This window comes from Ursus arctos, unplaced genomic scaffold (assembly GCF_023065955.2).
Source record: "Ursus arctos isolate Adak ecotype North America unplaced genomic scaffold, UrsArc2.0 scaffold_24, whole genome shotgun sequence".
NCBI classification, from domain to species: domain Eukaryota; kingdom Metazoa; phylum Chordata; class Mammalia; order Carnivora; family Ursidae; genus Ursus; species Ursus arctos.
Window position 1 is genome coordinate 24,929,730 of NW_026622919.1, and position 20,889 is coordinate 24,950,618.

The following is a 20,889-nucleotide window of genomic DNA, read 5'->3' on the forward strand; positions in this document are numbered from 1 at the left end:
AGGCAGCTGGGCAAGCAGGGGGACGTGGCTGAGGGACTGAGGGCTTCATCGGCTTGTTTATTTGAACTCAGACTTCTTGAGCTGCTTTGAAACTGGGCTTTTGGGTGATGGAGACACCCCATTAGGTAGGCAGTGGGCTCCACGGAGCCAACCATGTCTCCCCCTGCATCTCCAGGCCTCAGCCCAGCCCTGCCCCTCTCTTTGTCCCCAAACGTGGCTCATGCCTGTGCTCCACCCTGTGATGCCCTCTGCGCCCCTCTCCCTGGGGAGACCCCACTTAAACCTTCGGAGTCCATTTCAAGGGCTGCCTCCTGACTAAGGCTTTCCCAGGGTGTCCCTCCTTCGCCGTCTCTCCCTTAGACTCTTGGATTTACTGTCTGGAGAATTTATTTTGGCATCTGAGTATCTAAGGCCTCTTGTGGATATTTAGCTATTTTGTGTACAACCTGTCTCCAGCGAGACTCTGGGCTCCCGGGAGGCAGGAAACATAGTGGGCATGTTTTGGTAGCTGCTTTAATACCTGATGCATTGCTAGGCATACAGTAGACACTTAATATTGACAGAAGGAAGGCGGGGGAGGTGACTAGTGAGCTGGAATAGCAGAAGTTCGTCATTTCTGTTGACCTCTCGAGGATGTGTCCTTGGTCCGTGTCTCAGAGCCTGGGTAGAAGCATAGAAGTCAGTTACCGCCCGTGGTGCATGTTCGGCCAGAGAGGTCGAGACTCTCGCTGCAGGTCACACAGTGAATTGGCAGGGAATAGGCTGGGAATTAACCCAGGTGCCCTAGTCTCAGGTAGCAGCGCCAGGTGCCTCCTGGTCTATGACAACCCTTCTTGGAGTCTCCCTTCTGCCCATCAGTATGTTTGCACGCACATGCATGTGTCTGTGTGAGTGTGCCTGCTTGTGCGTGTGTTTGTGAGTGCACGTGTGTTTGTGTGTGCCGTGTGTGGGGGTGTGCAGTGTCTGCATGTGTCTGGAAGGAGGCAGCGTAGCCAACAGTTGTCCAGGAGAACGCTGCCAAGTCCACAGAGTAATCGTAGAGCACGTGTGACTTTGCGTGTTACTGTGTGTCTGCGTACTTGTGTGGGGCCTTGGCAATCACGCTCTGACGTCGGCCAGCGTCACCGTGCTGCTGGCCGTGGCCTGCCGAGCTGGCGTGGCAGCACAGGACGAGCTGGCTGTCGGAGGTCCTGGCAGGAGGTGGGCAGAACCTAGAGCTCAGGCTTCCTGCGAGCCTGAGACCCAGAGCAGGGATTTTGTGCGGCGGCTGCCCCAAGTGCATTTCCTCATGGACCCTTTGGGGGAGGGTCCCCCTCCAGAGCCTGGTCACCCCCCACCACCACTGCCCCCCTGCCCGCCCCCCAGCCCCAGCTGGCTATTCCTGCGACTCCTCTCCCGGTGGCCCTCTGCGAGGGAGGACAGGGATGAGGGGCTCAGGGATGAGCCTCGGCTGCTTCCTGCCCTGCCCCGCCCTCCAGCCCGAGGAGCTGACCAACGCTCTGGAAATCAGCAACATCGTCTTCACCAGCCTCTTTGCCCTGGAGATGCTGCTGAAGCTGCTGGTGTACGGCCCCTTTGGCTACATCAAGAACCCCTACAACATCTTCGATGGCGTCATCGTTGTCATCAGGTGTGACCGCCCCTCCACGGCACCTCACCTGAGGAATGCCCGTGGGGTGGCTTGGGTGAGATGCTGCTCAGCCTGTCCCTCTGGGGCGGAGGGGTTTGGAGTCAGGCCCCCCCTGACCCGCAGGCCCTGCTGCTCCCCCAGTGGTGGGTGATCCCCTCCATCGGCCCTACCTTGCTCAGGCCGAACTTGGCCTTGCGTCTCCTTTGGCCAGACCCCTGTGCAGTCTCCTCTCTCCTGTCTCTACTTCTTGCCCTTGACCCCATGCGGGCCCGGGGTGAGTGAGGACTGGGAGCTGGCTTTGCAGAGGAGTTGAAGGAGGTGTGAGGCCCGGCCAGCTGTCCGTGCACACAAAGTGCTTGGAAACCGTCTCAGACACCCGCAACTTGCTTTAGGGTTCCCAAGACCCTGGGAAAGTGCTCTGTCCCCCTAGGCCTGGGGCCAGGAGAGCTGCTTTATTGCTTTCTGGAATTGGCTTTAGATTTCATTAGAGGAGAACAAAGCAGCTATTCCATAACGGCATGCCATTGCATTGGCCAGAATTTGGGAGAGCACTCTCCGCTGCCAGGGTGTGATCGTGGGCCCGGATGGGGGATAGGGCTGGAGCTGTCACCTGCATCCATCTCAGGGGCTCCCCTCTGGAGCCCCAGGGGCCCCCCCGCGCCCCGCCTCCTCAGGCCGTGCGGGCGTGCCCGGGTCCTCAGACACGGCCAAGGCCCTCTCTGAGGGAGGGGTCAGGGAGGGCGAGGCGCAGGGCCTCAGGCTCCCTGCCGTCCTTGCAGCGTGTGGGAGATCGTGGGCCAGCAGGGGGGCGGCCTGTCGGTGCTGCGGACCTTCCGCCTGATGCGGGTGCTGAAGCTGGTGCGCTTCCTGCCGGCGCTGCAGCGGCAGCTCGTGGTGCTCATGAAGACCATGGACAACGTGGCCACCTTCTGCATGCTGCTCATGCTCTTCATCTTCATCTTCAGGTGAGGGCGGTGCGCGCCTGCGCCGGCGGGGAGGCGGGCCGAGGGGCGGGGCGCCGCCGCCCTGACCCCCGCTCCCGGGGCTCCTGTGTCTTCAGCATCCTGGGCATGCACCTCTTTGGCTGCAAATTCGCATCGGAGCGAGACGGGGACACGCTGCCGGACCGGAAGAACTTCGACTCCCTGCTCTGGGCCATCGTCACCGTCTTTCAGGTGCCAGGGTAACCGGGTGAGGGTGGACGGAGGGAGGGGGGTGCAGGGGAGGTGGCCCCGGCAAAGGCCCTGACCCCCAGCCTCCGCCCGCAGATCCTGACCCAGGAGGACTGGAACAAGGTGCTCTACAATGGAATGGCCTCCACGTCATCCTGGGCTGCTCTGTATTTCATTGCCCTCATGACCTTTGGCAACTATGTGCTCTTTAATCTGCTCGTCGCCATTCTGGTGGAGGGCTTCCAGGCGGAGGTAACCTTCCCTGCCCGCAGCAGGCCGCTGCGGTTGGCCTGGGAGGTCTTGCAAAAAGTGCCCATCAGGCTAGGCATTGGGGTGGGGGTGGGAGTGTGGGGCCAGGGCGGAAGGCTCCAGGTCTCAGGCAGCCCCTCAGCCCTGGGGAGACAGGGTGGTTGTAGGGGAATCCCTGGGGCCAAGGTTAGCTGCTGAGTGGGCTTCGGTATCCAAGTGGGCTAGATCCTTCCCGGGGAGCTGGAGAAGTTGGCAGAAGGGGCAGCTGGATCTCGAGCACAGGTACTCTCAGGGACATCCGGAGGGGACCCATCTGAGCCAAGGGCTGGGGGAAGCATGTGTGCAAGTCAGCTGAGCTCTAGCCGAGCTGATGAAGATGCCACCGGGGCCCAAGCAGGGCTAAGCTGCCCAGGGTGAGAAATGAGCCCAATTAGCGGCAGGCAGGGCAGAGACGAGCGTCCTATTTCCAGCCCAGGCTCCATCACCTTCGTCACAAGCAGCGTCATCAATTAATATTGATTCACATTGACCCTGCCCATGCTGTGCCAGGCCTCAGCTTCTGCCTGAAGGACGGCACGCTGTCCCTCTCCCCCAGCGCTGTCCCTCTCCCCCAGCTCTGCCCCTCTCCCCCGAGCTGCGGGCCGACCCAGCCTCTGGGCATCGTTCACAGGCAGGTTGACCCAACCTAGAAATGCTCCAGGTTGGGCGTAGAGCAGCTCTTGGTCCAGTTCTCTCCCGGTGACCCGGATGGAAACTCCCGCTGTGGCCGGGTCTATAAATACTCGGCACACGGTGGAAAAACAAAAATCTATTTTCCGACTCTTTCCCAGCCTTGCGAGGGAGGGCCGTTCCCCGTAGGCCGGCTGGGCTGGTGGGGTGCGGGTGGCTGTCCCACACCGGCCTTCTCCTGCTGCCAGCCTCACAGATTCTGTAGTGATCCGTGATGGCATTTCCTCCCGCAGGGTGGCAGCGAGGGCAGCTGGCAGGGGAGGCGCGCCCTGCCGTGGGGGATGGCGGGGCCTCTTGTGCGGGGAGGCGCAAGGCACCTACTTGGGGCTTCCCTGGGGCCTGAAAAGTGAAGGGGTGCCACCGTGCTCCCAGAAGAGCCAGGGTCTCTTCGGATACCTACCACGCTCAGCCACTGCTCTCAGCCTGTGGGCAGAGGCGCTGATGGGGATGGGGGCCTGCAGCCCCTTCCAAACCACCGTGCCCGATGGCTAAGACGCCCTCACAAAGATACAGGAGGAACTCCGTGGAGGAAAATGGAGAACACCCCGAGCCTATGTCCCTCCCCTCAGCTGGGCGGTCGGCCACCTGGCAGGCCTAGAGGTGCCCATGCAGACAGCCCCCTCCCCACCGCCGCCCCTCCCAGCAAACACCTTGTTAGATGGAGTGCTGCCGGCCTGGTTGCTAGGCAGCCGCGAGGTCTGCCTGGGAATGAAGGCAGGTCACTCACTCCGGCCCTGCTGGGGGCCTGTGGCTGCCCCAGCCTGAGGGGGGCGGGGTAGGGCCTGGGGCCACAGCATCCTCAAGCGGCAGCGTAGCACACAGGTGCCTCTAGGAGAGGGTCCCACTCAGGGCTTGGTGCTTCAGGCCTGGGCTGGGATGGAGAAAAGATGTCCAGATCAACGCACCCCTGGGGAGGACGGGGGAGGCAGGGGCATGGCCCTGGAGTGCCCACAGGAGGGGCTGGACCAGCTGCCCGCTGTCCTGCATGTGGGGGGGCCAACACCGGGGTGGGGGAGGGGAGGGTCGGTCACTCCATGCCAGTGACCTGAATGTGTCCAGAAACACCTGCCCTCTAGTGAACGAGTTTCAGGGGGTTGCACATGTGGCTTTGAGGGAGCCCCACAATCTGGCAGGAGAGGCTGCTTTTTGCTATTGTGATGGCCGGCTTTTTGACACACAAGGCAACCCCCCTCGGTAGAGGAAGTGGCCGCCCCCATTTTGTTGGGCGGCACTAGCAGGAGGGCTCAAGGGTAGCCCCTGGCTGGCCTTGCCACCCTGCCAAGAGGTAAGAGGGAGGAGCCCCAGGGGGCTGGGCTGGCTCGGCTGTTGATTTCCCGACTGCGGGGGGCAGTGCCCTGAATCCCTGTATAGTTATCATCCACACACTTAATTAAATGAACAGGCGGCAGGCCCTGTGTGAGGCCATTAATTGATATTAAACAACATCATAGCTGTCATCCCCGTGTTACTTGTCACATCCCATCCCAGTGGGAGCAGCTGGACCCGGTCTGATTTGGAGGGACGCGGGCTGAGCGTGTGGGAGTGGGGAGGCCTGTCCCAGCTCCCGGCCTTCAGCCCCCTCCCAGCCTCTGCCTCCAGCCCCTCCTCCTCGCCGTCCCTCTCTGCCCAGTCCCCAGGCCCCTGCCAGCACGGGGCTGGAGACTCAGGTGCGAGGCTGATATCCACCTCTTATTCTCCGTGCCTTGTGGCAGTTGTCTCAGCTTCTCCAAGCCTCAGGTGTCTCCTCTGAGATGGCATGGGTGGTCCCTCCTTCCCACCTTGCGAGAGGCGAGCTGGTATTAATAAGGCAGTTTCGGGAGGGCTGGCACGCCCCCAGTGAAGGGTAGCTGTCATTATTTGGATTATTGGGGGGCACAGTCTCCTTCCCTGCCCTTCTCCCCATCTTCCTGGCCTCTGCCCTCACCCTTCAGATTCATTCTGGCCTGAGGGCCTGTGGTTGAATTCTGGAAGGCCGTTCTGTCCCCTTTCTCCTCCTCCCCTAGCTCCCGGTGTCTCGTCCCCCTCCCACCCTGCCCAGTTTGCACCATCCTTTTCTTCACCCTCTTTCGACACTGTTGATGTCTGAAAGCCCGAGCGCCTGTGACCAGCGCCCGTCCCCTGCCTCCCCGTCTCCCTGTAGGAAATCAGCAAACGGGAAGATGCGAGTGGACAGTTAAGCTGTATTCAGCTGCCTGTCGACTCCCAGGGGGTAGGTACGCGATCATGAGTCGGCATGCCCTCCTCCCCGTGCCCTGTGCCCCCTCCACTCTGCCTCCCCGTCTCTGTGCTCGTGTTCACGCTCAGCTCCTGTGCAACTGTGGTAGCTGTGGTGGTCATTGGTGTCGTGAGGTTTGCTTCGATTTTAAGTCCCTTCCCCCGCCGAGGACATGGAGAGGGGGAGCCTCCTGGCCTCTGCCCCCATCAACCTGCCCAGGGCACCGTTCCCGTCCCCTGCTGGACCGGTGGAGGGGCGGGAGAAGGAAGGGACTTAGAATCCTCTGTGTGCACGTGTGGGGGACACCGTGTGTGCGTGCCTACACTGAGGTCCCCGAGGAGTCCCAGCCATCGGACCTCCGTGGACTCGGGATCCGTGGCCGCAGACCGTGTTCCCCCCTCTCTCTCCCCTCCCCCTTGCCCTGAGCCCCTATTGGAGACCCCACAAGCTGCCTCAGCTCAGGACAAGTCTGTGGAGGACGTGAGGGTGGAGGTGCCTCTTGCCGGAAGGTACCAGAATTTTAAATCCACTTCTGAGTCTCTGGCCCCCTGACCGCCTGGGAGGCCCAGCAGGTATTCAGGGACGTGCTCCTCCTCTGGCCCCCACGCTGAGCCTGTGCTCTGCCGTTCCCGCACTGGTACTGGAATTTCGGGCCGGAGCCAGGATCCCCGCGGGACCCCACGGTGCTGTGCGTCCTGAGCAGCCCCCTGGAGCTCCCGCTCGATAATTAAAAGCCTCGTTAGGGATGTAAACTGAGTTAATGAAAATGATCCCCTGAGATGCCAATTACGCAATATTTATGTCCTTATCAAAAGTAGCAATCAAGTATTTCTTAATAACTTCTTAAGGAGAAGTATGTAATTACTGGGGAACCTACTGACCTGCTAAGAAGGAAAAACTGCCCCAGAGACAGGGACAGAGGTACAAATGGGGCCAGGGGAAGGGGCGGGGTCTTGGGGAAGACGAGGGGAAGAAGCAGAGGGCCTCAAGTGGCCTCTTTGGGCTGAGCTGCTCTGTCTGGGGTCTTTCAATCACCTTCTGGGGTCCTCAGGTCTGAGGCCCCGGGGGGAGGGCAGCCACGGAAGGAAAGCAGAGGGCACAAATTGGAGTTTAGGCTCTAGCAACCATCTCACTTAGGTCCTCAGCTCCCTCTGGCCTCTGCCACCCACCCACCCGGCTCACTCTCCCTTCTCCCCTCAGCCCTTCGTGGAGCCCATCCCAGCCAGGCTGGTTGTGTTGTGGGCTCTGGGGTGAGCCGTGGCCTTCTCGGAGGTGTGGCTGGGGGGAGGCAGAGGTGTTGGGGGCCCTGGGGAGCTCTGGGCCCCACGCCTGGGTGGTCTGGCCTGTGCCAGTGCATGCCTCGTGCCGTGGTTGCTGGTTCCTGTAGCCTCTGTGTGGTGTGTGTGTGTGTGTGTGGAGACAGGGAGACCTCAGTCCATCCCACTAACCCCTGCCCGGCCAGGGTCCTAATGGCCCGCTGCTCCCCTACCCTAGGGAGATGCCACCAAGTCCGAGTCAGAGCCTGATTTCTTCTCACCCAGCCTGGATGGCAATGGGGACAGGAAGAAGCGCTTGGCCTGTGAGTATGTATCCTGGGGGTGCGGCCCCTGGCCCTGGGCCAGCCTCGGGTGGACTCAGGGTCTCTCCCTCTCTCCGCCAGCAGTGGTGTCCCTGGGGGAGCACCCGGAGCTGCGGAGGAGCCTGCTGCCACCTCTTATCATCCACACGGCCGCCACACCCATGTCGCTCCCCAAGAGTTCCAGCACCGGCCTGGCCGAGGTGCTGGGCCCCGCCTCCCGCCGCACCAGCAGCAGCGGGTCTGCTGAGCCAGGGGCGGCCAATGAGATGAAGTCACCGGTATGGGGGGCATGGGGGTGCTGGACAGTGGGAGATGTGCAGATGTCAGGAGAGAAAAGAGGAGGGAAGTGGACAGGCCCTGGGGGACAGCCTCTGAGCCATCAGCTGGACAAGCCCCAGGGAAGTCAGTAGGGCTAGTAACGCAGGCAGGTGTAGGGCTCTGGCCTCGGGGGCAAAAGAGCCGTGTTCTAATCCTACTCTTCGGTCCCTTAACTCAGTGATCTTTTGTGAAGCTCAACCTCTGAGTTGCGTTTTGGAAGTGGGGGGGGGGGGTCCTTATCTTCTTAATAGTTCATTGTAAGAATCGTAAACCCCATGCAGTTAATGACTGTGGACCAGGCCCTGTTCCAGATACTGCTCCCAAATGTTCTAAACACCCTGAATCCTCATCGCAACCCTATGAGGGAGGTATCATGATTCTCCCCATCTGTAAGATGGGGATCTGAGTCTCAGATCGCCAGACTGATTGGTGGGAAGTTCCGCAGTGAGCTGGTGACAGAGCCGGCACTTTAATCCAGGAGCCATCGTCGCGGCCCGTGCCCCTGCCGTCATTGCATACTGCCAGTCGTCTAAATGAGGAATAGGTACTAGAGTCAAGGCTCATATACAGATGAGGAACTGAGGCACAGAGAGGTTTAGTAACTTGCCAAAGGTCACACAGCTGGTTGGAGTAAGAAATCTGCACCCAGGCGTCTGGGCCAGGGCTCCTGCTCACACCCCTTTCCTGATGTGATGCGGGAGGGGCTGACGGGAGACAGCGTGCATGGGAACGGGTGCAGGCCTGTGAGGTCTTGGTGGCAACCGCCCTCTTCTTGGCTCCCCGCCTGCCCCCCCAGCCGAGCGCCCGCAGCTCTCCACACAGCCCCTGGAGCGCAGCAAGCAGCTGGACCAGCAGGCGCTCCAGCCGTAACAGCCTGGGCCGTGCCCCCAGCCTGAAGCGGAGGAGTCCGAGTGGGGAGCGGCGGTCCCTGTTGTCAGGTGAGGGCCGAGAGAGCCAGGACGAGGACGAGAGCTCGGAAGAGGAGAGGGCCAGTCCAGCGGGCAGCGACCGGCGCCCCGGGGGCTCCCTGGAGCGGGAGGCCAAGAACTCCTTCGACCTGCCGGACACGCTGCAGGTGCCCGCACTGCACCGCACGGCCAGTGGCCGCAGCTCAGCCTCCGAGCACCAGGACTGCAATGGCAAGTCGGCCTCGGGGCGCCTGGCCCGGGTCCTGCGGCCCGACGACCCCCCACTGGATGGGGATGATGGCGATGACGAGGGCAACCTGGTGAGGCCCCTGTGGGCACAGTGACCTCTCACCCCTGACCTTGAGCGAGGGGAGCTGTGTCTGACCTGGCACCGGGCTGGACCACCCCCTCCCGGTTCTGTGGCATTCAGGGAGTTACCAGCACGCCCCATCACACCCCAGGGATTTCAAGGGGTGCCAGCCCGAAAGTGGAGCCCCGAACAGCCCCTTTCCTCCCGATGCCCACCCCACCGAGCCCCAGATCCTCGTCATCGCGGGGCTGCGGCACTGCAGTCCTTCGTGGCTGTGAATGGTTTCGGGCAGATGCGTATGAATCTTTCATGGCCCTCCCCCTGTGACTCAGAAATACCCATCACTCATCTCTCCAAATGGATGCCCTCCCCTGTCCCCCTTTCTCATCTCAACCTCATCACAAGCCTTGACTTCACACCCGCCCTTACCCATTCACCCCTCCCCTGGGCCCCTCACCACCACCTTGAGCCCTGGGGATGGGGCACAGGGACCCAGGACCTCAGGGTTAGCACACGAGGAGAAAGGGACCAGTGTCTGCTGGTCCCAGGTGTATCTTTGAACAGACAGCTGGGATGGGGACAATGTTTGATAATTGATACGGCTTCCAAGCCCCACGGGGAGGGAAACTGGGAGGGCAGGTGGGGCCGGGCTGGAGACAGAGAGGATAAGAGCAGACAGCCTGGGAAGAGGGGGTGCAGGGGAGGAAAGGTGAAGATGAGCGAAGTGAGTGATGCTCAAGGGATGAGAAGGGGCTTAGAGGGAGATGGGGGGGTCTTAGGAATCAAGGAAGAGAAGCACGGCAGAGGGCTGAGCTGCGCGGGAGAGGCTAGACAGGGCATGAGGGCCACGGAGCTGCTGACGAGGAGCACGGTGGGCTCGGGGAACTCGGGGACTGGGCCCTGCACACGAGTCCTGTGACCCTTCTACAGAGCAGAGGGGAGCGGATGAGAGCGTGGATCCGAGCCCGGCTGCCTGCTTGCTGCCGTGAGCGAGACTCCTGGTCCGCATACATCTTCCCTCCTCAGTCAAGGTGAGCAGGGGGTCCCTGACCTCTCCTCCTGGGAAATGACCCCGTGACAGCATCCCAGCGATGCTAGAAGTGTCCCCTGGCCTAGGGGCAAGTGAGAGAGGGGCCCTGGGTTGGGAGGGCCCAGGAGGGGGAGAGGCTGCGAGGCAAGGCCTCTCACTGCTGCCCTGCTCGCCCCCTGCCCAGCATTTGCCTGTCTTCCAGCAGGTTCCGCCTCTTATGTCACCGAATCATCACCCACAAGATGTTCGACCATGTGGTCCTTGTCATCATCTTCCTCAACTGCATCACCATCGCCATGGAGCGTCCCAAAATCGACCCCCACAGTGCTGTGAGTCACCAAAGACTAAACTCGGTGGCTGTTGAGTGTCTGCTGGGTGCCAGCCCCCTCCGGGGTTAGCGCTCAGAGAGCCAGCCAGGTGGGCGAGGAGGCCCAGAGAGACATGGAGGGAGGGGACCAGGTGTCTCCTTTAAGGCCTCCCTGCCTGGCGCTCCGGGCTGCCTCCCATGTCCCTCTCCTGCCTCTGCCTCTATTTCCCTTCTATGGTACAGCAGCCCAGCTGGGGGGTGGGGTGGGTGCTCCTCCTTACCTGGGTGAAAAGTGAGCCCCGTGGCTTCCCAGGCACAGCACGTGCTCAGGAGCCAGAGACCCAGGGGCACATGTATGAGTCGGCGAGTGTTGGGGTGATGCGAACAGCAGGAGAGGCCCCGGCTGGGCTCAGTGGTCTTGCTTCCCCTGCTCCCTGCAAAAGGTCTGGGTTTCGCCCACGACCTCTGTGCTGCTGGGGGGAGACATCCTGCGCAGCGTATCTCACGGGCAATGGAGAGTAGGAAAGAGGGAGATGCCCTTCGCTCCTCTTGGTCCTGCCAGGTCACAAAAAAGTAGGTTTTCAGGTGCTTTAGTGGGGACACCGGTCACTTCTGCTTGGCTGTGAACCTGTTAGTCCCCCTCAGATGGAGAGGAAGGGCCAGAGGCCTGAGTATGGGGACGTACACTCCCAGGGGCCCAGCCCCTCTTCGGGATGGGCCCCGCTGGCTCTGGCAGCTGTCTCTCCCCAGCCGGGCACCGTGGGCCCCGACCCCAGACAATGTTTGCCCCTCACGACATCTTGCCCCACTTGGTCAGAGTGGCCCCCCCATCTTTCCTCACTGCCCCCCCACCCTGCCATTCAGACTTCAGCACTCTTGGGCTCCTAGTCCCCATTAGGGTGGGCTCCAGCCAGGCCAGGGTGGGGATGGAGGGACCCTTTGGAATGGAGGGCCAGCCTAGGAAGAGGTGGCTGAGGGGAGCACCCCTGGGGCTTGTGTGGGGTGGAGCAAGAACGGCTGGTCCCATGGCCCCGTTGTCTGCCACCCGCCCAAAGCCTTGCTGCAGGGCCCTCTGCCTCTGTCACCACATCTCACCCCCCCATCTTCCCCTCAACCCCTCCGCCTCTTGCTCTGTCCTGTGCCTGCTTCTCTCTTTCCCTTCCTCCATTTCTCTCTCTGACACTCTCTGATGCCTCTCTGGTCCTGTCCGCCCTCTCCTGGCCACCCAGGGATGGACTCCCCCTACAGATAACAGGGGGCCGGGTCACCTTTCCCACCCTGCCCCCATATGGTGCCAGGGGATACACGGGCTCTAGTCGGGCTCCTTGCTTGCCCTGTGGCTCCACTTCTGGGCCATGTAGCAGGAAAGCAAGTGCGGGGAGAAGGGCGGAGAGTGGAATAAGGGGGGTCAGAGATCAAGGTAAACTCTGCTCCAGTTTTGAGGGTTTCTGAGATACGGAGCTCAGATGACAGCACTGTTGGGGCACGTTTCTCCTTCCAGGCCATTCGGGGGGCGGGAGGCAGTGCTGTTCAGACTGTCCACAGAGCTGCAAGTGAGTCAGGGGGCCTGGCGCTGGTTGTGTGTGTGTGAGAGAGAGAGAGAGAGGGAGAGGGAGAGGTCTGGGGAGAGGAGGTTGTCTGCCTTGTTGGGGAAGGTGGGGGCCATTTTCCCGAGTCAAATGTTGGAGGCAGTTCCTGGCTTCTGTATGCAGAGCAGCCCGGGCCACGGAGGGGGGTCCTAGTGGGCGACACCTGCCTGCTGTCTCTTGCAGGAACGCATCTTCCTGACCCTCTCCAATTACATCTTTACTGCAGTCTTTCTGGCAGAGATGACCGTGAAGGTGATGGGGGGGTCGGTGCTGCTTTGGGGCTCTCTGTTTCCTGGGGGGCGCGGGGGGGGGTTGGAGAGATTGACCACGGTCGGAGCGCAGGGCTGGGGACCGCAGGGCGGCGGCGGCCAGTGATGCGGCGGGCGTCCCCAGGTGGTAGCGCTGGGCTGGTGCTTCGGGGAGCAGGCGTACCTGCGCAGCAGCTGGAACGTTCTCGACGGGCTGCTGGTGCTCATCTCCATCATCGACATCCTGGTGTCCATGGTCTCCGACAGCGGCACCAAGATCCTGGGCATGCTGCGGGTGCTGAGGCTGCTGCGGACCCTGCGCCCACTCAGGTGCGCCCCGGCCGAGCGTCCTCCTCGGGGCCGCCTCCAGCAACCCCGCGGTGCAGCGAGAGCCCCACGAGTCCCCGCTTCCTGCCTGTGACCCCCACAGGACAGGCTGCTCGAGGCTACCGTGCCCCCGACCTGGGGCAGGCCACAATATAAGAGGCCATGGGCAGGGCCCTCCTGTCCTTCAGCTGAAGCTCTCCTTTGGGTCGCACCGTTGGGGGTGGCCGTCCTCCCTGGCGAGGTAACAGACTCCTTTCCCCGCCTTCACACGCCTCTCAGGGACCGCCCACCAGCCAACTCCACTGACAGGGAATCTGCTGTCTCAGGAGACCCGCCCACAATCACCCTCCACCCCCACCCCACTCCCATGTCAGAACTTTCCACGGATGGGGACAATACTGACTGACTAGTGATGATCCCCCTCCCACCTCCTCCCCCTCCTTGCCTGCACCCTCCATGCCCCCTGCAAGTCAGCCTCGCTGTCCCCACGACACGCTGCATCCCTGAATTCCACCTCCCTTGAGCTGAGTCCCCATCCCAACCCCATCAGGTCATACTTTGACATCTGGGAGCAGAGGGGGAGCTGGGAGGGGTTGGGGGTGTCCGCATCCCGTCTAGAGAGACTGGGGCCGGGAGTCCCCATGGCAGGCATCCCGTGCAAAGAGGAGTGTTCTGCACGTGGAGCCCAGAAAACCAGAGTCCAGGATGGGGACTGGTGAGCCCAGATGGGGGGGGGGGCAGCAGGGCAAGGGACAAGGGAGCGTCTGAGCTGCAGGAACCCCTCTTATTCCCCTCCGTCCCTCCCCAGGGTCATCAGCCGGGCCCAGGGGCTGAAGCTGGTAGTGGAGACGCTCATGTCCTCGCTGAAGCCCATCGGCAACATCGTGGTCATCTGCTGCGCCTTCTTCATCATTTTTGGCATCCTGGGGGTGCAGGTTTGTGGGGCCAGGGGGTCGTGGAAACCCGAGGAGTGGCCTTCCTCTTGGCCCTCGACTGCTGAGGCTCAAGCTGCTGCTGCTGTCTTTATTCCAGAAAGGAATAAACGGGGACACTTCCCTCGAGGCCCTAGGCCTCAGGCCCCTTTGCCTCCTGGGCGTTTTGGAGAAAACGAGGAGCCTAGAAGAGGTCCCCAAAGGGGACGAGGGCCTCAGGGAGGCTGCTGACCTGTGGCAGCTGCAGACTGCTGTTCCTGCCCCCCTCCCACCCCGCGCTCTGGAGGACAGACGCGGCGCTGGCCTGGTCTGCTCCGGGATCCCCTCCCCTCCCTCCCTGCTTGCACTCAGCGGGCTGCGCGCCAGGCCCGGGGAGCCAGGGTCCAGACAGCTGGGCCAGGTTAGCGGCAAGCTGGCAGGCAGGAGGGTGCAGACCCCAGACGAGGCAGGAAGTGGGGGCTGCCGGGGAAACTGGGCCTCTGGCCCAGGGAGGAAACTGGCTCGGGAAGAAAAAAAGATCAAGAGCTGCCTGCAGGATTCAGCAGGCGCCCCCAGAAGCCGGGGAGCCCCTCCACCCCAGCCTTCCAGAACCCCCGGCTCCAGCTGTTTCGGCTTCAGGGTAGACAGCCGGCTGTCTGGACAGCGGGGGAGCTCCTGGGTGGCTACCGCCCCTCCCGTTCCCGTCCTTTGGCTTCCTGGAGTGTCCTCTTTGCCCCGGGGAGAGGGCTGTTCCTGGTTTCCTTGAATTCTCTAGCCCCAGGGACCAGGCTGGAGTACATTTGCCAAAACTGTGTGGTGCCTCTTGGCACACCCAGTGCCCCTTCCCCTTCCCTCACTTCCAGCCAGCTCGGATGAGCAGAGGGAACCATCAGGAGCCCAGTCCTGGGCTTTTCCGGTGGACTCAGGTCCATCCTCAGCGGCTTGCCCAGGCCTCTTGGTCCTCCCGACCCTCCCTTCCCTTCCCCACCCACAGTCATAGCCTGGTCTGTTCTAGAATGAGGGCGAGCTTTCCAGTCAGAAATACCTGAGTTCAAGTCCCCTTTCTGCCACCTACTGGTTATTCAACCCTAGCGGAGTGTGAACTCACTACTCAGCCTTCGTTTTCTCATCTGTAAAGTGGAGTCCATAATAGCTAGCCTTAAACCGGGCTGCTTGGCCCCTCCCCGAGAGATCTGATTCAGTGGGTCTAAAGTGGGCCTGAGAGTTTGCATTTCTAGCGTGTTCCCAGATGATGCCGATGCTGCTGGTCCAGGGACCCTACTTGGAGAACCACTGGCTTCTCCCTTTGTAGAAAACCAATGACCGTTCCCCTCCCCCCATCCTTCCCAGGCACCTGCCCCGCTGACCTTTTCTCCTCTCGGGTTTCTGCTCCCAGGAGCCCAGAGGAAGGGGTGCCTGCAGGGGAGGTTCCTGTCGGTGTTCCCCCGACCCCACCGCACACCGCACACCAGGTCCTCAGCCAGGGTGTGCCCGGAGCTCTTGGGCCCCAGGGCTTGTGCGGGAGAGGTGGGGCTGGGGAGCTCAGGGCTTCCTGTGGCCACGGCTCACTCAGTTCTGTCTCTGGGCATGTGTGTGTCTAGCTCTTCAAAGGGAAGTTCTTCGTATGCCAGGGCGAGGACACCAGGAACATCACCAACAAGTCTGACTGTGCCGAGGCCAGCTACCGGTGGGTCCGGCACAAGTACAACTTTGACAACCTCGGCCAGGTGAGCTCCATGCTCCAAGGTGGGGGTGGGGGTGGCGGTGGCGGTGGCAGGCATCCGGAGAGGACACGAGTCCACGCGTCCCGATGCGCACAGGGCGACTGACTTGCCAGGGCTTCCGCTTCGTCTGCGGGTGCGTGGGTCATCCTGGTATATCCATGGAGAGTCGGGGAAGGATGCAGGGAGATGATGTGTGTGTCTGCTTGGGGCACGTTTATATCGTCAAGGCGACGCCTTCTCTTCTTCCGTGTTCGCAAACGCAGAGCCGTGTAGAAAACAAATTTGCTCGTTCACTTTTGCTGGTGTGTTTCCCAGACCCGGCCTGGTTTTGCTTTCTGGATGTCCGGGGCTCTGGTGTCCCTTGCTCCACCTGGCCGAGGTCAGAGGGCTTGATCATCTCCCAGGACTCCTCTGGCTTCACACCAGCCATGGAGCCCTGGGACAGAGAGCTCTCGTCCCAGCTGAGTGTGACTCAGCTCTGACCCCTGAAAGGCGAGGGGCCCCGAGGTGCTGCCAGGGGGTGCTCTGGGGACAGGTGGTGGGTGGTTTGGCCACACATCCTCGGTTTCAGGTGGTTTCTCCTCCTCCCCTCCCCCAAGGCCCTGATGTCCCTGTTCGTGCTGGCCTCCAAGGATGGCTGGGTGGACATCATGTACGACGGGCTGGATGCTGTGGGTGTGGACCAACAGGTAGGGCTGGGGTGGGCAGGATCCACCTGGGCCCAGGCTGCTCTAAGCATGATGGGATGCAGGCCCTGGACAGAAAGAGGGAGGCTGATGGACAAAATGCCATCAAAGAGGCCTCACCCCTTATAGCAGAGGCTTTGGCTGGTAGCCTGCAGGCCAAATCCCGGTGTGTTTTATTGGGTTGCAATATGTTTACACTTTTTTGAATAGTGGCAAACATCTTCAAATTGGTGGATTGCACGTGGAAGTCCAGGATCGCACCAGCTCAGGATTAGTCTAAGGACTAATCCTGGGAACTTAGGGCTAGCGTTCCTTCAGGGCAGGAGTTACCTGGAACAAGGAAGCAGCTGCCCCTTTTGGATAGAATACCTACCCCTCTACTTTGCCACAGTCCCCACCCCTCCCTACTGCCTAACACCAAAGCCACATCACTCATTTAGATCACCTGCTGGGGCCCCATAGCTAACTAAGTCTGCAGGCCATGTCTTAAGGAACGCAGGCTGTGGGGCAGCCCCTGAGGCAGCCGGGTCTGACGCATCCTCAGGCTGATGCCTCCACCTGTCCTTCCTGGCCCCCACCAGCCCATCATGAACCACAACCCCTGGATGCTGCTGTACTTCATCTCGTTCCTGCTCATCGTGGCCTTCTTTGTCCTGAACATGTTTGTGGGCGTGGTGGTGGAGAACTTCCACAAGTGTCGGCAGCACCAGGAGGAGGAGGAGGCCCGGCGGCGGGAGGAGAAGCGTCTACGGAGACTGGAGAAAAAGAGAAGGAGTAAGGAGAAGCAGATGGCTGGTCGGTAGTCTTTCCACATCTCTCTGAGTCGTGCTTGACCTTGGCCTTGTGGCGGCAGGGGACCAGGGGCTGTGGCTGGGGGCCGGGAGAAGGTGCTCCCACCCCCTCCTCACCTCCTTCCCCTCAAGAGCATGTCAGCCTTTAGAGCACGCATGAAGCAGACCCGTTCAGCCCCATGGGGGAGGGGGAGCGACCCCCCCTCCCCGGCGGGGCTCCCCGGGTCTCAGCATCATACTCCTCAGAGGACGCCAGGTGATGCGCGACCTCGCCCAGCTCGCCTCTCAGAGGAGCCTCATGGGATGCGAATCCCGCTACTTGGCCGCCTGCCGGTGTCCAGAGACCCAGGGACTGGCTCAGGTGCCAGACTCGCCTGCCCTGGGGTTGGGGAGCAAGCACCTGGAACCTGGGCCTGCCTAGGGTCTGTAGTTGCTGAGCGAGGCCTCAGCGGAACCTACAAATGGACAATGAGTGAGAGAACCCCAGATCCGCTCTCTCCCCCCATCTCCAGCAAAAGCCCCTGGCTTCCTGGCTGCCTTTTTTTTTTTTTTTTTTTTTTTTTGCCAAGCCAGGGTGGGGGGAAAGAATCTCTCAGGGGAGGTATGAGGTTATAGGAACTCTAAGCTCACGACTCTCTGGCCTTAGACTCCTCAGCCCCCTCACCTGGGATCTCCAACATCTCTTGGCGGTAGTTGGGGGAGGCCCCTCCCATCCCTCCTCACACTCTTACACCAGGGGTAGGCCCAGACTAAGGGGAAAGACACAGATTCCAGGAAGGATGCGAGAGAAGGAACAGGCTGGAGCCCCTTTGTTTCTCCAGGTGTGTCTGCACCTGTCTCCCTGTCTTTGGGGTCCCTGTCCGTCTGTCTGGTACTCAATTATCTCTGCGACTCTCTCTCAGTCACGGCCCACGTCTCGCTGAGTATCTTTCTGCGTGGGTTTCTCTAAGGCTTTGTGTGTCTGTCTCTGTTTGGGCTGCGGGGTTCCCTCCTCTCCACCCTTTTATAAACTGTCTTCCTCACGACAGTAAGATGTGTGCAGTGCTCTGAGTTTTCCCTTTGGTTTGTTGAAATGTGAGTACCAACAAAGGGGTTAGGGGCTGCTGTGTCCCTCCGTCTGCTCTGCCCCTAGCCCTATCTCCTGCTACCTGTGAGGGACACCTGAAGCAAGGGGAGGGGGTGGGGCGGGGGTGGGGCTGGGCGGGGGAGGGACAGAGCCAGAGCTCCCTGTGCCCGGGAGGTAGGGCAGGACCTCAGGACCCTTGGAGATGGAGAGGAGATACCCGCTCCTGGGCAGGGGTGGGTGCTGCAGTTCTCCACGTCCCACATCCTCAGTGCCCGCGCCCCAGGCCCCCTGCTCGACTCTGGGGTAGGAGCCCCATCTGGGCTGTCCCCGTGGATGCCTGAAGCCGAGCAGGCGCGCCACCCCCCAGCAGCCAAGCTCCCACCCCTGCTCCATCCGCCCCCCTCCTTGCAGTCTGCCTTCTGGGCGGGGCCTCTCCAGATGGAACTCTTTTGGCAGGAGGCACTTGTGGCCCTGCCTGACCAGCTGGCTCCCCTTCTGGGGTCTGGAGCTATCTCAGGTGCTGCCCAGGCCGAGGTGCCGGGAGAAGTGGACATCTGTTCTGATAACAGGCTGCCTGCCCCTCCCCATGCCTCCGTCTCCCTGCCCTTGTGACCCTGAGGAGCCGGCCCAATGGCTCATCTTCCTCAAGTGCCCTGGGCCTGGAGTCTGGGGCTGGACACTCAGGACCAGCCACCCATGCTCGGGGCACCCCGTTCATAGGCGGAGTGAGGGTTGGAGCCGAGGGGAAGCACGCTGCCTAGAGGGGGCCCTGCCCAGCCCGGCCGGTCTGGCCAGTGACCAATGTCGTGTTTCGTTCTTTTAGATCTAATGCTGGACGATGTAATTGCTTCCGGCAGCTCATCCAGCGCGGCGCCAGGTACTGCGTCTGGGGTTGCGGGTTCCAGGGCGAGGCCCGGGGGCAGTCAAGCCCTACCTGCCCCCAGGCCCGCCTCATGCGTGCCGCGATGTCCTCTTTGCTCCCCCCTCCTTGGCTCATTGATTCCTTCCTCTTGGGGTGAGGGAGTGAGGGTTCCTGGGGCGCCGGGCTCTGCGTCATCCTCTAGGCCTGTGCTACGCCGGACTGGGAGGGGAGGGTCTTGCACGCTCCTTCCTCACGCACCTCTTGGAGGACCCTCCTTCTCCCTCAGGGCTTCCAACGGCCCAGCTGCCCAGCCCCCTGCTACCCGTTCCCACACCCGCTCCTCCCCTGGGTCACACCGTTCGATTATTAGAGCCGCAAATCTCGCCCATCTCCTTTTGTCTGAAGGGGAGACTTTGATCCAGGCAAGCGGGATGAGAGGAGCAGAGAGGGGAAGGATTTGTTTTAAAAATGTAACAATGAATAATTGAACAGACTCATTAATAGTCAAGTAATCGCGGTGGCCACGTCCTCGCTACAAACAGCAGGATTGGCAATCGAAGGCCTGAGTTAGCCACAAGCTTCTCTCCCCAAAAAGCCAAAGTTTCAGGGGTGAGTTGGGTCTTTGTCTTTGAGAGCCGTGTCCCTGGGAAGGCTGTGGTCCTGCTTGTCCTCCACCCGGTCCTCAGGCTGCTGTCCCCCAACACGGCCCCCAGGCAGAGGGTCAGAGGCTCAGGGAGCCTGGGACAGGGCTGCGGGGCCTCGTTCCACCCTCTGATGTCTTTGTCCAGTGGTTCCCAACCTGTTCGTGCCCAAGGGCACCCCTTATCGTGTCCTCCAGCAGACCCCACGTTCAAAGAGCCTGCCTTTGAAGTTAGGCGCACCTCGGTAATGACTTTGTTTCGCTGCTTTTGCTAATCAAAGGAAGACCTAATTGCCAACCAGAGCTGCGGAAGGTTTCACACGGAACAGAACGAGAGCAAAGAAACCCTTCTGCCATTAAATTAGTCTGTGGGATCTTCACATGGGCCTGGATATGATTTCTTTTAAGCTTTTAGAAATATTGAAAAGAACATAAGGACCCCCACGTGGCTGCCTTCTCAGGCTGCGGGGGACTTGGGCCTTCAGGCTGGAAACCACTGCGCTGGGCCTTTCCCCTCTATTCTGCGCTACCCCAGAAGCCAGACTCTGGCAGACGCTGCCCTCTAGGTGTCAGGCTGCCTGATCTGTGGGGGCTCAGGGAACCCCTGAGCCTCGATTTGGGAGGCCATCCCTGAGGATTGATGTCTCCTGTCCCCATGGTGCTGAGCTCTGGTGTTTGGCATTGAGAGACCATCTGTCTGTCTGGGGGCTCAGGAGCCTCCAGCAGCTTCGTGTCTGGATTGCCGGGGTCCCACATCTCTGTGTCAGGCTGTACTGCCATTTCCTGGTGTGTGTGGGGGGAGGGTGGGAGGAAGGAGCTTCAGCTTGTCCCTTATGGGGTCACCTGGTCTGTAGACTGGAGCATCCACACTCACACATGTACCCCAATACCGCCCTAGCATGGGGCTGGCCCGCAGAGGCTTCTCGACCAGGGATTAACATACTCAGGCTCTCTTGGCCCCAAGGTCTCCTCCCAAGACACCCACTCAATGCCCCCCATCTGCACCCCCATTCTGGGCCCATCCCACCACGCTCCCGTTGGCGCCTTCAGGCACGTGCCCTGATGACCATAGTGTGTCTTACCTTTCCGGCTGGTGATGAACACTCAGAGGCCCCTCACAGGGGCTCAGGCCACCCCATGCCCCTCTTCCCCAAACCCGGTGTTCTGTGTGGTCTCTAGTAGAGCTTTTCAAACTGCTGTGCACATAAGAATCACCTGGAGAACATAGTAAAACACAGATTCCTGAGCCGCGCCCTAGAAATTCTCACGGAGTGCTCTGGGGGAGGGCCTGAGCACCTGCGCTTCCAGTCCATTGCCAAGGGACGGCGACGATGGTGCGTGGTCTACCCAACTGTGTGCTGGGTATGAAGTCGCACCCCCTAGTTGGGGGCAGAATGAACCCCCACCACCACTGTGTACCACACCCCCTGGCCAGTGCTACTCCCACTCTGGCCAGCCAGACCCCGGGGAAAGGCAGGAGGAAAGAGACTCATTGATTATCAGGGGAATGGGCCTGACAGGACACCTGGGTCCAGCTCAGCTTCCAGGCGAAGGGAGGGACTGGGGTCACTGGCTGCTCAGGTGCGCTCCTGTTGGTC

General features: G+C 61.1%; 1 protein-coding gene across 28 annotated transcripts in view; it reads left to right on the forward strand.

Annotated features, from left to right (window-relative positions):
• The window catches only part of CACNA1G (calcium voltage-gated channel subunit alpha1 G), a 61,228-nt gene that overhangs the window by 26,937 nt on the left and 13,402 nt on the right, over positions 1 to 20,889 (forward strand). For 5 of the 28 annotated variants that reach the window (XM_026513153.4, XM_048224158.2, XM_048224184.2 and 2 more), the window contains exons 10-26: positions 1,479 to 1,630; positions 2,410 to 2,595; positions 2,691 to 2,805; positions 2,899 to 3,054; positions 5,921 to 5,989; positions 7,490 to 7,574; positions 7,659 to 7,852; positions 8,689 to 9,120; positions 10,041 to 10,141; positions 10,346 to 10,469; positions 12,220 to 12,288; positions 12,430 to 12,614; positions 13,420 to 13,546; positions 15,124 to 15,249; positions 15,846 to 15,935; positions 16,514 to 16,706; positions 18,613 to 18,666. In XM_026513153.4, coding sequence (XP_026368938.3) covers positions 1,479 to 1,630; positions 2,410 to 2,595; positions 2,691 to 2,805; positions 2,899 to 3,054; positions 5,921 to 5,989; positions 7,490 to 7,574; positions 7,659 to 7,852; positions 8,689 to 9,120; positions 10,041 to 10,141; positions 10,346 to 10,469; positions 12,220 to 12,288; positions 12,430 to 12,614; positions 13,420 to 13,546; positions 15,124 to 15,249; positions 15,846 to 15,935; positions 16,514 to 16,706; positions 18,613 to 18,666 — 2,458 coding nt within the window. Of the gene's footprint in view, positions 1 to 1,478; positions 1,631 to 2,409; positions 2,596 to 2,690; positions 2,806 to 2,898; positions 3,055 to 5,920; positions 5,990 to 7,489; positions 7,575 to 7,658; positions 7,853 to 8,688; positions 9,121 to 10,040; positions 10,142 to 10,345; positions 10,470 to 12,219; positions 12,289 to 12,429; positions 12,615 to 13,419; positions 13,547 to 15,123; positions 15,250 to 15,845; positions 15,936 to 16,513; positions 16,728 to 18,612; positions 18,667 to 20,889 lie in introns of all 28 variants that reach the window. The other 23 variants (XM_048224141.2, XM_048224162.2, XM_048224193.2 and 20 more) reach the window with 13 other exon arrangements.